A 16990-nucleotide genomic window follows, 5' to 3' on the forward strand; every position below is an offset into this window, starting at 1 on the left:
GCAACAGACAATTGCATTAAGTATGGTGCGTAATGTAATCAACAACTACATCCTTATAATTAGCATCAAGGTTTTATCCCTAGTGGCAACAGCACAACACAACCTTAGAACTTTTACATCCTTGTCCCCGGTGTCAATGCGGGCATGAACCCACTATCGAGCATAAATACTCCCTCTTGGAGTTACAAGCATCTACTTGGCCAGAGCATCTACTAGTAACGGAGAGCATGCAAGATCATAAACAACACGTAGATATAACTTTGATAATCAACATAACAAGTATTCTCTATTCATCGGATCCCAACAAACGCAACATATAGAATTACAGATAGATGATCTTGATCATGTTAGGTAGCTCACAAGATCCGACAATGATAGCACAATGGGGAGAAGACAACCATCTAGCTACTGCTATGGACCCATAGTCCAGGGGTAGACTACTCACACATCACACCGGAGGCGACCATGGCGGCGTAGAGTCCTCCGGGAGATGATTCCCCTCTCCGGCAGGATGCCGGAGGCGATCTCCTGGATCCCCCAAGATGGGATCGGCGTTGGCGGCGTCTCTGGAAGGTTTTCCGTATCGTGGCTCTCGGTACTGGGGGTTTCGTCACGGAGGCTTTAAGTAGGCGGAAGGGTAGGTCAAGAGGCGGCGCGAGGGGCCCAAACCATAGGCCGGCGCGGCCAGGGGTGGGGCCGCGCCGCCCTAGGGTTTGGCCACCCCGTGGCCCCTCTTCGTTTCGTCTTCGGACTTCTGGAAGCTTCGTGGAAAAATAGGCCCCTGGGCGTTGATTTCGTCCAATTCCGAGAATATTTCGTTACTAGGATTTCTGAAACCAAAAACAGCAGAAAACAAGCGGCACTTCGGCATCTTGTTAATAGGTTAGTTCCAGAAAATGCACGAATATGACATAAAGTGTGCATAAAACATGTAGATAACATCAATAATGTGGCATGGAACATAAGAAATTATCGATACGTCGGAGACGTATCATCCTCTTATGTCATATAGTAAGCATTCAAGTTGATAAACAAGGTCTAGACATATTCAAACCAGACAAATCATGTATCTACCCCCCTATCGACCCTAAACTCTGTCTTATGAAGTCAAGCATGAAGATAAGTGGTTTTGGGTTTCAAACATGGAAATTTCAAAAACCTTCCAAAAACTTCATTTAGGGTGACTAAGAAGGATACAGGCTTCCCTTTTCATTTTCATGTTCTATACTTGTTTAAATCTTGGTCAAACCTAGGATTTGACCAAGATTCAAATGTGCATCAAAATTCCAAAAAAATCAGAAAAATGAAAAACCAAAGCACATAGTTTTCTTATGTCATATAGTAAGCATTCAAGTTGATAAACAAGGTCTAGACATATTCAAACCAGACAAATCATGTATCTACCCCCTATCGACCCTAAACTTCGTCTTATGAAGTCAAGCATGAAGAGAAGTGGTTTTTGGTTTCAAACATGGAAATTTCAAAAACCTCCCAAAAGCTTCATTTTAGAGTGACTAAGAAGGATCCATGCTTACCTTTTCATTTTCATGTTTTAAACTTGTTTAAATCTTGCTCAAACCTAGGATTTGACCAATATTCAAATGGGCATAAAATAAAAAATAAAACAAAGCACATAGTCTTCTCATGTCATATATATAGTAAGCATTCAAGTTCATAAACAAGGTCTAGACATATTCAAACCAGGCAAATCATGTACCCCCTAACCCTAAACTCTGTCTTAATTATATATGAAGTCAAGCATGATTGAAGCAGAGAAGTGTGGTTTTGCGTTTCAAACATGGAAATTTCAAAAACCTCCCAAAAGCTTCATTTTAATTAGACTGACTGGTTAATTAAGAAGGATCCAGGATTAATTACCTTTTCATTGTCATGTTTTAAACTTGTTTAAATCTTGGGTCGAATCTAGGACTTGACCAAGATTCAAATCTGCATAAAATAAAAAAATAGAAAAATGAAAACCCAAAGCGCACATAGTCTTCTTATGTCATATAGTAAGCATTCAAGTTGATAAACAAGGTTTAGACATATTCTAACCAGACAAATCATATAACTACCCCCTAACCCTAAACTCGGTCTTATGAAGTCTAGCATGAAGAGAAGTCGTTTTGGGTTTCAAACGTTTAAAGCAAAAGCCCCATTTCAAATATTTCAAAGTTATTCAAATTTGGTTCAAATTTGAAAGACATACAAGTTATAGCACACATAGTGCATACATGTTCACACATACTGCACTAGATGCTAACCCTATAGTTTGAGGCCATTGGATGAGGTCGAAAAAATTCTTGGATTATAAATGGGGTTGTTCGAACCCCGTAGTTGGATTTTTTTGAACCTTGATCTGTAGTACTGGGCAAAACCCTAGTTTAACCTATTTAATTATAGATTCATAGGTCGATTTTTCTACTCACCTTTTTATTATTACTATGCAGCATATGTGTGTTTGCCCGTCTAGCTAGTGAAACTCGGAGGAAGAGGGATCACTCGGAAGGACAGAAGAAGGGAGAGCATTATGGTGTCTCCCCTTTTTCGGGTGACGATGTTGACTATTGTGCAGGGTTTGTCAGTGAGCAGGGAGGTGCGAGCGAGCGAGCGAGTAGAGCGAGGCCGAGAATGAGAGAGATTTGTTTTTTTTTGTGAGAGGGACAACCGAAGGATCCTGAAGGACCCACAGACTTCCAATACGCATCCTGATGCATCTTCTCTTGAAAAAGAAGATGGCTGGGAGTTTGCGTACCTACTGCACGTGACTTGTGCTCACTGAAGTGTGGGACCTCACGCATGGGCACCACACGTAAGTGACAGACCTGTTGGTGTGAAAACACAGTTGATTATTATAGTGCATTAGAACAAAGTTTCCTATGGATTCAAGGGTAGGAAATCTATCAATTGGTACATTTTGGAGTGACTAAGAAGGATCCATGCTTACTTATTCGTTTTCACGTGTTAAACTTGTTTAAATCTTGCTCAAACCTAGGATTTCACCAAGATTCAAATGGGCATGAAAATGAAAAAATGAAATACCAATGCACATAGTCTTCTTATGTCATATAGTAAGCATTCAAGATGATAAAAAAGGTCTAGACATATTCAAACCAGGCAAATCATGTATCTACTCCCTAACCCTAAACTTTGTCTTAATTATGAAGTAAGGCATGAAGAGAAGTGGTTTTGGGTTTCAAACATGGAAATTTCAAAAACCTCCCAAAAGCTTCATTTTTAGATCTTGGTCAAACCTAGCTAGTATTTGACCAAGATTCAAATGGGCATAAAATTCAAAAAAATCAGAAAATGAAAAACCAAAGCACATAACCTTCTTATGTCATAAAGTAAGAATTCAAGTTGATAAACAAGGTCTAGACATATCCAAACCCGACAAATCATGTATCTAACCCCTAACCCTAAACTCTGTCTTATGAAGTCAACCATGAAGAGAAGTGGTTTTGGGTTTCAAACATTGAGATTTCAAGAACCCCCCAAAAGATTCATTTTAGAGTGACTAAGAAGAATCCATGGTTACCTTTTCATTTTCATATTTTAAACTTGTTTAAATCTTTGTCAAACCTAGGATTTAACCAAGATTCAAATGGGCATAAAAATTCAGGAAAAAACCAAAAGAATGATAAACCAAAGCACATAGCATTCTTATGTCATATATATAGTAAGCATTAAAGTTGATAAACAAGATCTAGACATATTCAAACTAGATAATCATGTATATATCTGCCCCTAACCTTAAACTCTGTCTTAATTATGAAGTCAATCATGAAGAGAAGTGGTTTTGGGTTTCAAACATGAAAATTTCAAAAACTTCCCAAAAGATGGTACATATTAGGGTGACTAAGAAGGATCCAGGCTTACCTTTTCGTTTTCATATTTTATACTTGTTTAAATCCTGGTCAAACCTAGGATTTGACCAAGATTCAAATGGGCATAAAATTCAAAAAAATAGAAGAATGAAAAACAAAAGCACATAGTCTTCTTATGTCATATAGTAAGCATTCAAGTTGGTAAAAAAGGTTTAGACATGTGTTCAAACCAGACAAATCATGTATCTACCCCCTAACCATCAACTCGGTCGATCTTATGAAGTTTAGCATGAAGAGAAGTCGTATTGGTTTCAAACATTGAAATTTCAAGAACCTCCCAAAAGCTTCATTTTAGAGTGACTAAAAAAGATCCAGGCTTGCTTTTTCATTTTCATGTTTTAAAATTGTTTAAATCTTGGTCAAACCTAGCTAGCAAGTATTTGACCAAGATTCAAATGGGCATAAAATTCAAAAAAAAAACCAGAAAAATGAAAAACCAAAGCACATAGCCTTCTTATGTCATATATAGTAAGCCTTCAAGTTGATAAACAAGGTCTAGACATATTCAAAATAGAAAAAAGCATGTATCTACCCCTAACCCTTAACTCTGTCGTATGAAGTCAACCATGAAGAGAAAGTGGTTTTGGGTTTCAAACATGGAAATTTCAAAAACTTCCCAAAAGCTTAATTTTAGAGTGACTAGGAAGGATCCAGGCTTACCTTTTCATTTTCATGTTTTAAGTTTGTTTAAATCATGGTCAAACCTAGGATTTGACCAACAACAAGATTCAAATGAGCATAAAAATTCATAAAAAATCAAAAAAAAAAGAAAAGAAAAACCAAAGCACATAGTATTCTTACGTCATATATATAGTAAGCATTCAAGTTGATAAACAAGGTCTAGACATATTCAAACCGACAAATCATGTATCTACCCCTAACCCTAAACTCTGTCTTATGAAGTCAACCATGAAGAGAAGTGGTTTTGGGTTTCAAACATTGAGATTTCAAGAACCCCCCAAAAGCTTCATTCTAGAATGACTAATAAGGATCCAAGCTTACCTTTTCATTTTCATGTGTTTTAAACTTGCTTAAATCTTGGTCAAACCTAGGATTTGACCAAGATTCAAATGGGCATAAACATTCAGAAAAAATCAAAAAATGAAAACCAAAGCACATGAATCTTCATACACACGATAGTCCGTCTTGTGAAGACATTTTGTTTTTACTACCCTATCACATGTTTCTGTATATAGTAAGTAATATGTATCCAAAAATGATTTTTGGGGATTTATAGGACGAAGTTATAACACACCTACATTTCAAATTGGAATTACTTTCAATAAATCAGCATAAAGTCATTTAAATGTGTGAAACTAGCTAGAAAGCACTAAAAAACGTAAAGAGTTGGGAATTTTCACAAATATGTGGCCTTATTTATCTTAAAAATATAGAGGTGCCATTCTGAGCCGTATCTTATGTACCCCATTCACAAAATAAACCTATTTTGTCATCTAGAAATTGAAAAATGAGTTTTATATACCGAAAAGTTGAAAAGTCTAGTCAGCAACATTGTTGGGAATGTCAAGATGCACCACCATTCCCAATTTGGGCACATTGTAACAAACTATGCCACAAATATGGCCATAACTATATCATTTAGCTTGCAAACTAGGAATCTTCATACACGATAGTCCGCTTTGTGAAGACATTTTGTTTTTCACTACCCTATCACATGTTTATTATTTTCCCTGTCAACTAACACATACAAGCACACTCCATGTAGAAGGGTTTCATTTTTGAGGGTTTCTTCATTTTCATTTATTTATTTCAAAACCAGGTCAAAATGGTCGACATGATTATCTTTGCAAAGGGGTTGAATATTTTTGTACTATCACTGGTTTCTATATATAGTAAGTAATATGTATCTAAATATGATTTGTGGGGACTTGTATGACCAAGTTATAACACACCTACAATTCAAATTTGAATTACTTTCAATAAATCAGCATAAAGTCATTTAAATGTGCGAGACTAGCTAGAAAGCACTAAAAACCGTAAATTTGGGAATTGGCATTAAAATATGGCCTAATTTATTTTAAAAATGTAGATGCGCCATTTTGACCCATATCTTATCTACCCCATGCACAAAATAAACAATTTTTTATCATCTAGAAAATGAAAAACGATTTTTTATACCGAAAACTTGAAAAGTCTAGTCATCAACAGTGTTAGAAATGGCAAGATGCACCACCATGCCCAATTAGGGAACACTATAACAAACAATGCTGTCCAGGGAGAATCAAACTTGGTAATATTAACTATGAGATTGAACAAAATGTTATATTTGGTTTACCCTTTGAACCTCCTAACTTACCACAACATTGACTTCTTATTTTTATTTACAAATAGATATTTTAATATCCCATTGTTGTGCAATAATATATGTTTTTTTCTCAAATCAATTAGCATTTGATTTTCAGAAACTACCATAATAATTTATGAGAAAGCGTTGAACAAGTTTCAGAATGTAATTTTATACTTGATATGACCAATAATAGACTTAAATTAAATTGGATTTCAAAGATCAGATTTTATAAGCGAATAGAGTTTCATGTTGCAGACTATGTATTAGCTTGACGGGCACCCTAGAATAAAGTAGGTCGGTCACTTACGTGTGGTTCCCATGCGTGTAGGTCCCACACATCAGTGAGCACAAGTCACGTGCGGTAGGTAGGCAAACTCCCAGCAATCTTCTTTGTCAAGTAAAGACGCATCGTCAAGACTCTCTCTCTCTCTCTCCCATTTGTCGCTGAAAAAAAAGAATATTAGATGGGCGCGTAGCCTGCACCTGAGTCTACGGAACTGAAACCCATGTGCCAGTCAACATCACTCACCAAAAAAAGTGAAGCATTTCTTTTCACCATAAATAACAGCGGCCCCGTGAGGCACTGCTCTCCCTTTCTCTTTCTCCTTCCGTGTGATCCCTTTTGCACCTTTTATCCTTTGCACGAAACTCCACTTATTGTTGTCATTGTTGCACAGAACACTCACTTAACATGTTCTTTTGCACATATCACCAACTCATGTATTTGTTGCACAAAGGTCTAAATCTCTGGCTAAGCTACTTTTCTCTAAGGGCTCCTTTGATTCAAAGGATAGAAAAAGCATAGGAATAGGAAAGTCATAGGATGAGAATGGCATGTCTATTTGAATCCCATAGGAAGGTGAAGTGTGTTTGATTGAAGCAAAGGAATTTTTCATGAGGTATGAGCTAATGTTTTTTTCCTATAGGAATTACACTACAAGATTTCCATAGGTATTTTTCCTATAGGATATATTCCTATGAATCAAACAACATGCATAGGAATTTTTCCATAGGAACCAAATCCTACACAATTCCTATGCAAATCCTATGAATCAAAGGAGCCCTAAATCTGATGGCCGGGACCTAGAAGGTAGTGGTAATATCCATTGTCATTGTGTAGTGTGTTTTTTAGAACTCTAAAAGAATATGCAAATATTTTAGCAATTGAAATAATATAAATTAACTAATATGGGAAGTCATGAAATATATTTTCTACTATCCGGCCAATAGCAAGTGTCATGAAATATATTCATTGTAAACTTAGTGATAATCACTCGAGTTTGATATGAATGGCCTAGCTAGCTATGGGCATCTCCCATATATATGTTGTCCACACGACCAACCAACAAGCAAAAGGTATTCCATGAGGAAAGTTTCTTATGGGTGACTTTCATCTCTGCCGCAAAACACGCGCTGAAATTGTTGGCGCGTCCCATTTTCAAGCTACCCCAAAACCTGCGGTTTGCCCGTCGGCCTATAAAACATCGGTCAACAGAGGATATTTCCCTTTAGAGCACAATATTAACACCACATCTTTCTCATGCTTCTACCAGGCACACTCCCACGACGACGGCCGTGCCTCACCGCCCTCCTCACCATCACTGCTGTCGGCCCCCGAAGTTAGATACGCATCACGGAGCTAGTACCCCTCGTGACTACGTATCCGTGTCGGGGTACCAAGCTGTTGACCCTAGGAGTAGGAATACGGACGCGGAACTAGTGCCCCTCGCGTACACGCATCCAGGCCTAGGTGTCTCGCCTTCCCGTGCACTCGATATGAAACACGCACGGTGCACAGGTTACAAGGGCATAGCATCACAGATGATATCACAACATTAACTCTACGACACAAAAGAGTTAAAAAGTATATAGCAACGCTCATAGAGCAAGATAGCAAATGACACTCAGAGGACACATGTCCACAATACATCAATACATCATGCGGAAGCGAATATACGTCTGAGTACAGACAAGATGCAAAAGGGACTAAGAGTCCATAAATAAAGCAGTCGGATCCATATCCAGCAAGCCCCAGGCTGCTGCCTTAGGAGCGTCCCCTCTACTCGATGTAGTCGTCCTCGGCGTGATCAACAAAGTAGTGTCCAGGTGGATACTCATAACCTGTCGTACCTGCAAACATCGGGCCAACGGTTGCCGGAAAAAGAGAGGAAAAGCGAGGGTGAGTACCAAGGCGCGTACCCAGCGAGACTTAGAATATTGGCTGCGCTCGCCGGCTATATGGTGGGGTTTAGCGGCAGCAAAGCTTGCACTAAAACCTATAGAGACACACTCAACTTTCCGTCTGCAAGATATAGATAAGAGAGCGTGCATATAACAGTTCTAAAACTCTGCAAATATAACTCAGCCGATGCATTCCCCCTTCTACATGCTACAGGAAGAAGATGCAAAGGCACTCACACGGTGTACAGTTTTAACCAGTTTTATTATAGTTACGCTAATTACTACGCAAGTTAATTAGCGAGATAAAGGTGAAAGTTGTCTATGAACAAGCAACACTTCTCCACGTCATCCATAACCGCGGACACGGCTTTTCGAAAAGATTGTAACCTGCGGGGGTGCACTCTACGGTCTCATACGCTCGATCAACCCTCTTTGGATCAAAGCGAGTATCACGACACTACCTCTCCCTTCACCACGAGACCAAGTCCAAGAGCCACCTAACTAAGTTAAACCCGTTACGGAGTTCGGCCGAGTCTCCGAGGCGGACCTAGCCGTTGCGAGGACGGCTTCAGAGGGTCAAAACACACACAGGGGCGAATGACCCGCTTCAGCATGCGATAGACGCACGTGCCGCACCTATACATGCATACCAGAAACAAGGGATACAAGGCTCACTGGGCTTCCCAAAATAAAGAAGTAACAGGCTGGCATGCACGCGATAAAAGAGTAAACACACCAAAAACTAATTGTGGCACTTGGACAATGGAAGTAGTTCAGGAATTGGTCGAGGAGGCCCCACTGAACCCCACGTATGGTTAGTGCGCTCAGTCTTGGATCAGATAACAAGAACTCGGGATCCTAAGATATTACTGGACACAAGTGAGCCTTCTTCAAAACGAAAAAATCAGCTGACCCACCGATGCCTCTACTTAACAATTTTATTATTAGCATGAATAAGTAAGGTGTGATCTTATCGAACAGATATAACCATAACCATGTATCTCGGAACCCCCCAACAGATATAACCCAACTAGATAACAGTGGCGATAGCGATAATAGTAGCAATGTAATAACGGTACTAAGCAAGCCTACGACTCGCATGGCTGACCCTGTAACCAAACAACAGTTGTAGGTCATATGTATGGGTCTATGGCTTGCAATAGGTGACATGCGATAGGATACGTGACAAGAACGGCACACTAGGATAGCAGTAAGGTAAAGAGGCAAAAGCAGAAAATAGGTAGCAGGGATAAGTGCTCGCCTGTCAAGTCAGAAGAAGAGAAACCGACACGATCCTCCTCAAGGTAGTAGTCGTACTCCTCGCCGTACTCCTCGGTACCGACGTCTAACGAGAAGAACCAAACACACATACAAGAGAGAGTACACAATCAATACAAGAAATGAAATGCGACAATATGATGCATGGCATGTGATATGCAAGAAGGACCATGCTTAGCAAAATTAAGTGGGGCAATCTGCTAGACAAGATAATTAATAATTGCCCGCACATATCATTTAGTTTTCGTGTAATTAACCATCTGGCAGAGATAGAAAGGTCTATGATGCATGACAAGTTCATAGTTGGATTCATCTCGGAAAAACGATTGATTTTGATATAAAGTTCATCGTCATCGGAGACACGGTACTCAAGATATGATTTGGCAAACTTTTAATTATATGAAGCACTTATTTCAATTAGTCAAATTACTTGTTCCAAGAAATAGCTGTCACAGGTTCAGATTTGAAATAGGATTCAAATCCTTGTAAGTTAATAGAACTACACAGTTTAAAAGAATTTGGGAAAACAAAATGTTAAAACAGTTGACTGTACCAGAGAACAAAGGAGTAAAGGAGTGATCTTTTTATACTTGGACCAGAGGTATGGAACAACGATCCCAGGAGTAGCAGGAAAACAAAGACAAACTGGATAGATCACGTTCTGGGTGAAACTACAGGCAGCAGAAAAGAAGTTGTGTGCATCTACCGTAACTGAAGAGAGGATACTGAACTGATACGTGAGACTGTGTTCTGAAACCGAACCAGAGACGGAACAACAACACTACAGCTACAGATGCCAGATAGTTTTCGATCTCCAGGCTTCCCAGGGAATCGGCCAAGTGCTCCAACTAGCTGGGATAGATATCGTTTTGAAGAAACAAATTAATAGCAGGGAAGCAGCTAACTAGAAGCTAACTGAAGAATTGACAGCAGCTAACTGAACACGATTTAGAACTGCACAGGAATAAAAGGGGCGCCTTGCGCGCTGGCGACAACGAACGAACTTGAGTCTCACCTATGGTGCAGATGTAACCAGCCAGCCAACTGAAGAGAGGGGCTCGGTCCTTTGAAGGAAACTGCGAAACTCGACCAAGATCGACGCTGCTGCGCCTCTGGTGGCACAACGACGAACTGCAGCGACGAACAGCGGAAAGATACGCAGATGACGGCGTCAGCTCAAGAAGCGGAAAAGAGGTACGGGAGAACGACAGGGAACTCGGACGGAGGCTCACCACGTCAAGGGAGAAAAGTTGGGGAGGATGGAGACGACGGCGGGGCGAAGCGGAGGTCGTCGGCGTGCACGGCGGCGCACCAGGTACGTCTTGGCGGCGGCGGCGTTCTTGAGCAGCTCCGGCTCCGGTTCAGCGAGGAGGAAGAGGGCACCACAGCGGCTCCATCCCCGCGCTCGCCGCAGCGAGCAGCGGCGAACAACGACGGCAAGGACGGCGATCTCCGGCAGGATTTCTTAGCGGTTTTGTCTGATGAAACTGAAGACTTTCCCTCAATGTCCCTCTCTGATTTTTGTGGAGCAGCAGAAAGGAGCAGAGGGGCGGCGCAGAGGAAGAGGTCTAGGGTTTGTGGCTTGATTTGGAGGAAGGGTAGAAGGATAGAGGAGCTGGGCAGGTGACCGTGAGAAGAAAGATTGGAAGATGCTCACGTCGTCTGGTTTCTGACGGAAAGAAGACAGATGAACAGGAGCTGCGCTGGGCGTCCAAGCAGAAAAAGGATCAGACTAGGCTGCTCTCTTTTCCATTTTATTTCAAATTCTTTTCTGGTTTTTACTCAACCAAAACCAAAACCATTTTGAATTAGGATAAGAGAAAGATTTGTAAATAATTTTAATTCACTGTTGGTTTGGATTAAACCAGGCAAAGTATTTTAGTAAACCAAAAAGTTGATTATTATGTTGAATAATTACAAAATAAGAGATTAAGGAGAGGGTATAATATTAACCCATATTTACTAGAAGTTTTGGCATGACCTTTTTAAAAAGTGGTCAAGTATAGGAGTAGGATAGGTAGGCTTGAAGGTTGGAACATCTCAAGTGAGATGGAGGTAAAACGAAGAGAGAGAAACCAACACATCAAAGATGAAAGGCAAAATAAATCCAAATGCAATTTTTATAAGAACCAAAAGTGACATTATGAGATGCATGAATGCAAGATGATGCACAAACTTGCAAAAATAAAAGGGTAGCTCACTTGGGATGTTACAACTCGCCCCCCCTTGAAGGAATCGCGCCCCGAGATTCCTAAGGAGATGTGAAGAGAGCGGGATACTCGGATCTGAGAAGATCTTCGCGTTCCCAAGTTGCTTCTTTCTCGGAATGATTAGACCAAAGGACCTTGAGAAACTTGATAGAACTGTTCCTTGTCTTCCTTTCGGCTTCATCAAGAATGCGAACTGGATGCTCACGATAGGAAAGATCCTCTTGAAGGTCAATAGACTCGTGATCAACTGCACGGCCTGGATCTTTGAAACATTGCTTGAGTTGTGACACGTGAAACACATCGTGCACTTTGGAGAGATTTGGTGGAAGCTCTAGCATGTAGGAAACTTGACCACGCCTTGCAAGAACCTTGAAGGGACCGATGTATCTTGGAGCCAACTTGCCCTTGATACCGAAGCGATGTGTACCCCTCATGGGAGTCACACGGAGGTAAGCCAGATCATCAGGCTTATAGACCATATCACGATGCTTGCTATCATAATAGCTTTTCTGACGAGACTGAGCTATCTTCAGATTGTCACGAATGATTCTGACTTGTTCTTCAGCTTCTTTGACAATGTCAGGACCAAAGAGTTTCCTTTCACCGGGACCTGACCAGTTTAGAGGCGTTCTGCACTTGCGACCATATTGAACTTCAAATGGTGCCATGCCAAGACTGGATTGATAGCTGTTGTTGTAGGAGAACTCAGCATATGGAAGACATTCTTCCCATTTCATGCCGAAGGAGATCACACAAGCACGAAGCATATCTTCAAGGATTTGATTTACCCTTTCAACTTGTCCACTAGTTTGAGGGTGATAAGCCGTGCTGAACAGAAGAGTTGTTCCCATAGCTTTCTGAAAGCTTGCCCAAAATCTGGAAGTGAAGATGCTTCCACGATCAGAGCTTATTTCCAAGGGAACACCATGAAGAGAGACAATTCTAGTGGTGTAGAGCTCAGCCAACTGACTAGCAGAGATTGTCTCTTTGACAGGAAGGAAGTGAGCAACCTTAGAGAGAGACGGTCAATCACAACGAAGATTGCATCATTGCCCTTGCGGGACTTTGGAAGGCCAGTGATGAAGTCCATCTCGACTTTATCCCATTTCCACTCCGGAACTTTCAAGGGTTGGAGAACACCGGCCGGTCTCTTACATTCAGCTTTGACTCGGCGGCAAACATCACATTCGGAGACATACTTTGCTATCTCACGCTTCATTCTTGTCCACCAGAATGTTGACCTTAGATCGTGATACATTTTGGTGCTTCCAGGATGGATAGACAAGGGAGTATCATGAGCTTCTTTCATTATCAACGCTCGTAAGCTTTCGACTTTAGGAACGACCATGCGCCCTTCAAAGAACACGGTGCCTTGATCATCAAGAGAGAAAGCCTTGTACTTTGATTGATGCATATTCTCCTTGATTTTCTCGATTAAGGCATCACCCAACTGTGCCTTTCTTATCTTTTCTTCAAGTGTAGGCTCAACTACCAAGGTTGCAACAAAACCTTGGGGAACGATTTGAAGATTCAACTTCTGGAATTCTTCATGAAGAAGAGGTTGTGCTTCTTTAACCATGAGATTATTGCAATACTCCTTGCGACTCAGCGCATCAGCCATCACATTTGCTTTGCCAGGAGTGTAGGAGATAGACAAGTCAAAGTCTTTGATGGTCTCCATCCATCTCGTTTGACGCATATTCAAGTTTGGTTGAGTGAAGATATATTTGAGGCTTTTGTGGTCGGTGAAGATTTCACAACGGTTGCCCAACAAGTAGGGACGCCAAGTTGTCAAAGCATGTATAACCGCGGCAAGCTCGAGATCATGAGTGGGATAGTTCAATTCGTGCCTGCGCAACTGATGAGAAGCATACGCCACAACTTGACGTTCTTGCATGAGAACTGCACCCAAACCTTGAAGAGAGGCATCACAGAATATCTGGAAAGGCTTGGAAGTATCTGGAGCAACAAGAACTGGAGTTGAAGTGAGTTTCTGTTTCAAGAGTTCAAAGCTTTCTTGACACATTGGAGTCCAAAGGAACTTCTTGTCTTTCTTCAGAAGATCCGTGAGAGGCTTGGCAATTTTGGAGAAGTTCTCAACAAAGCGGCGGCAATAACTAGCCAAACCGAGGAAGCTTCTCACTTGCTTGACATTCTTCGGAGGAAGCCATTCAACAATTGCCTTGACTGTTTCAGGATTGACGGCTATGCCTTTTGCAGAAATGACATGCCCAAGATAGACGACTTCTGGAAGCCAAAACTCGCACTTGGAGAACTTGGCATAAAGGCGATGCTCGCGGAGCTTGGTGAGGACGAGGCGAAGATGCTCTTCATGTTCTTCATTAGACTTGGAATAGACAAGAATATCATCAAGGTAGACCACCACAAACTTGTCAAGATACTCCATGAAGACTGAGTTCATGAGGCGAGAGAACGTTGCTGGAGCATTAGTGAGGCCAAAGGACATGACTGTGTACTCATACAAGCCATAGCGAGTGGTGAAAGCTGTTTTTGGAATATCCTCCTTGCGGATTTTTATTTGGTGATAGCCGCTTCTCAAGTCCATCTTAGAGAACACAACGGCACCCGCAAGTTGGTCGAAGAGATCAATGATGCGAGGAAGAGGATATTTATTCTTGATCGTCTTCTCATTCAGAGGGCGGTAGTCAACCACCAAGCGATCAGTTTTATCCTTCTTCTTGACAAAGATGGTGGGGCAACCCCACGGGGAAGTGCTAGGCTGAATGAAACCAAGCTTTTCCAACTCATCAAGTTGTTTCTTGAGTTCAGCTAACTCATTTGGACCCATCTTGTATGGCCTCTTGGAGATAGGAGCTGTACCAGGTTCTAGCTCAATGACAAACTCAACAGCCCTGTCAGGTGGCATTCCTGGAAGCTCATTTGGAAAGACATCGGGGAAGTCACAAACCACCGGAACATCTTCAATTGAAGGTAGAGGATTTGCTTCAAGAGAGAACACTTGCACTGTTGAAGTTGGAGAATAGACTATCTGGCCAGAAGGATGAACAAGAGTGACAGACTTTGTGGCGCAATCAATCTTTGCCTTGTTAGCTTTCAACCAATTCATGCCAAGGATCACATCAATGCTAGCACTGTTGAGGAGTATGAGTGAAGCAAAGAACACATAGCCCCCAATTATAATTTGGTTGCCATGGCTCACCTTGGAAGATTGCATCCTAGCTCCAGGAGAAAGAACCACAAGATCGCTGCCTAGGGATGATAGTAAAAACCCATGCATTTGTGCAAAACTTGTGGACACGAAAGAATGTGATGCACCAGTATCAAACAGAACTTTAGCAGGAATAGAGTTCACAAGGTACCAAGCACAACGTCTGATGCCTTCTCAGCTTCCTCTGCGGTGATGTTGTTGACAGTGGCAGGTCTAGGCTTATTGTTATAGTTGAAAGCCTTGCCTGTAGAAGGAGCACGCACCATCGTCTGAGTCGAGGAAGGACGAGGTGGTGGTGGTGGAAGTTGCTGCTTTTGAGAACAAGTACGAGAAGTGTGCCCGGGCTGACCACAAGAGTAGCAAGTGACTGAAGAAGGACGAGGAGCAAACTGTCTCTGAGGAGGACCAAAAGCTGGCCTCTGCTGCTGAACAAAACCTCCGTGCTGCTGAGGAGCGAAAGCTGGCCTGTGCTGAAACTGTGCTGGCCTGTGAGCAAACTGAGGGGTGGGTGGGCGGGGAGCAAACCCAGGCGGTCTCGAGTGAAAAAACCGTGGAGCTGGTGGAGCAGTGTCAGGAAACCAAACTCTGCGCTTCTGAGGTGGCATAGCTAGTGTCGAAGAAGAGCCATTGTCACGAGAGTGCTTCCTTGACTGCTCAAACTCCTGTCTACCAGTCTCAGCCTTGATAGCTGTATCAACAAGCTCATCGAAGTTTCTGCACTTGATCAGGTTGATAGCGAACTTGACTGTAGGGTTGAGGCCTCTGCGAAACTTGTCTTGCTTCCTCTCATCGGTGGAGATCTCATCACCTGCATAGCGAGCAAGGTTGGTGAAGGCTCTGCTGTAGGTTTCCACATCCATATCAGCCTGTGTGAGCCTACGAAACTCCTCACGCATCTTGTCCATGGCACCATCACGAATGTGATGACGCCTGAAAAGCGCCTGGAACTCATCCCAACCAGTCTCAACATCTGGATCTCTCCTCTCCAGGTAGCTGTCCCGCCACGCAGCAGACTCACCTCTCAGGAGGAAGGTCACAAAGGAAACTCTGTCTGCTGGAGCTACACGCGCGATGTTGAGGGTGCGGTTCATCTCACGCAGCCAATCATCTGCATCTAGTGGCTTCAGAGGAGTGTCGAAGGTGCGCGGGTTGAGGTTAAGGAACTCTCTGATAGTGACCCGACCATTCCCTTCATTGTTCTGCGCCTGGTTCTGGGCCAGCTGCGCTAGAATCTGAGTCACATTCAGCAGAGCTTGCCCAATTTCCAGAGGTGGAGGTGGAGGAGGCGGAGGTGCGCGCCTTGGAGGCATCCTGATGACAAACATCAAGATTGCAGATTAGTACACAGTAGGATAAAAATCCAACATAAGTACATTAGAAGAAACTGCAACTTGCAAGATAGAAACATGAATATGACATAGGTATCATCAAGGTACATGAATTCAAGTACACAAGAGCTAGCCATAACATATTGAAGATTAGAACGATAGCAAAACAATACTTCACAAATCTCGCAAGACAGTGGTATGTAGCTATACTGAAAATTTTAACATTGGCAAGTGTCAACACGACCCAAGTTATGTTTATTGGAAGGTGAACAACACAAACATGAACTTGATAGGAACAACTCCATAGAGGAAAAGAACTCGATATTAGCACCGGAATCAACAACCAGTTAACATGATCATGCCAACAAGCCAGAAAAGAATTTCAACCGAAACATGATTGATGAAGTAACAAAGGAATTGGGTCGAAGCAACATTTTCTCAACACAAAACTACACAAAAATCTATGGTACTACGGAAACCCGAAGACGTGAAATCCTAGATGAAATTTAGGTAAGAAGAGAGTAAAATTCGTTACACTTCCTTACCAGAGGGAGGGTGGTTGGGTAAGAAATAAAAAGAATTCCTACTCTCGCACATAAAGTTTTCCT

General features: G+C 41.9%; 1 protein-coding gene across 1 annotated transcript; it reads right to left on the bottom strand.

Moving 5' to 3' along the window:
* Window positions 1–8052: 8052 nt before the first annotated feature.
* LOC139833093 (uncharacterized) lies at window positions 8053–16571 on the bottom strand. Its single transcript, XM_071823249.1, has 3 exons — window positions 15206–16571; window positions 9638–9721; window positions 8053–8325 (listed from the first exon to the last, which is right to left on the bottom strand). Exons 1-3 carry the CDS (start codon window positions 16377–16379, stop codon window positions 8255–8257), a joined length of 1329 nt encoding a protein of 442 aa, XP_071679350.1. The 5' UTR covers window positions 16380–16571; the 3' UTR covers window positions 8053–8254.
* Between the last annotated feature and the right edge of the window lie 419 nt (window positions 16572–16990).

Source organism: Lolium perenne, chromosome 7 (genome assembly GCF_019359855.2).
Source record: "Lolium perenne isolate Kyuss_39 chromosome 7, Kyuss_2.0, whole genome shotgun sequence".
In the NCBI taxonomy this organism is placed as follows: Eukaryota; Viridiplantae; Streptophyta; class Magnoliopsida; order Poales; family Poaceae; genus Lolium; species Lolium perenne.

Coding starts and splice junctions, on each gene's coding strand:
- LOC139833093 (XM_071823249.1), bottom strand. CDS start 16,379: ATGTTTGTCATCAGGATGCCTCCAAGGCGCGCACCTCCGCCTCCTCCA. Junction 9,722..15,205: donor GGCATCAGACGTTGTGCTTG/GTACCTTGTGAA, acceptor TCTTCTCGTTAG/ACGTCGGTACCGAGGAGTAC. Junction 8,326..9,637: donor CTCTTCTTCTGACTTGACAG/GCGAGCACTTAT, acceptor CGATGTTTGCAG/GTACGACAGGTTATGAGTAT.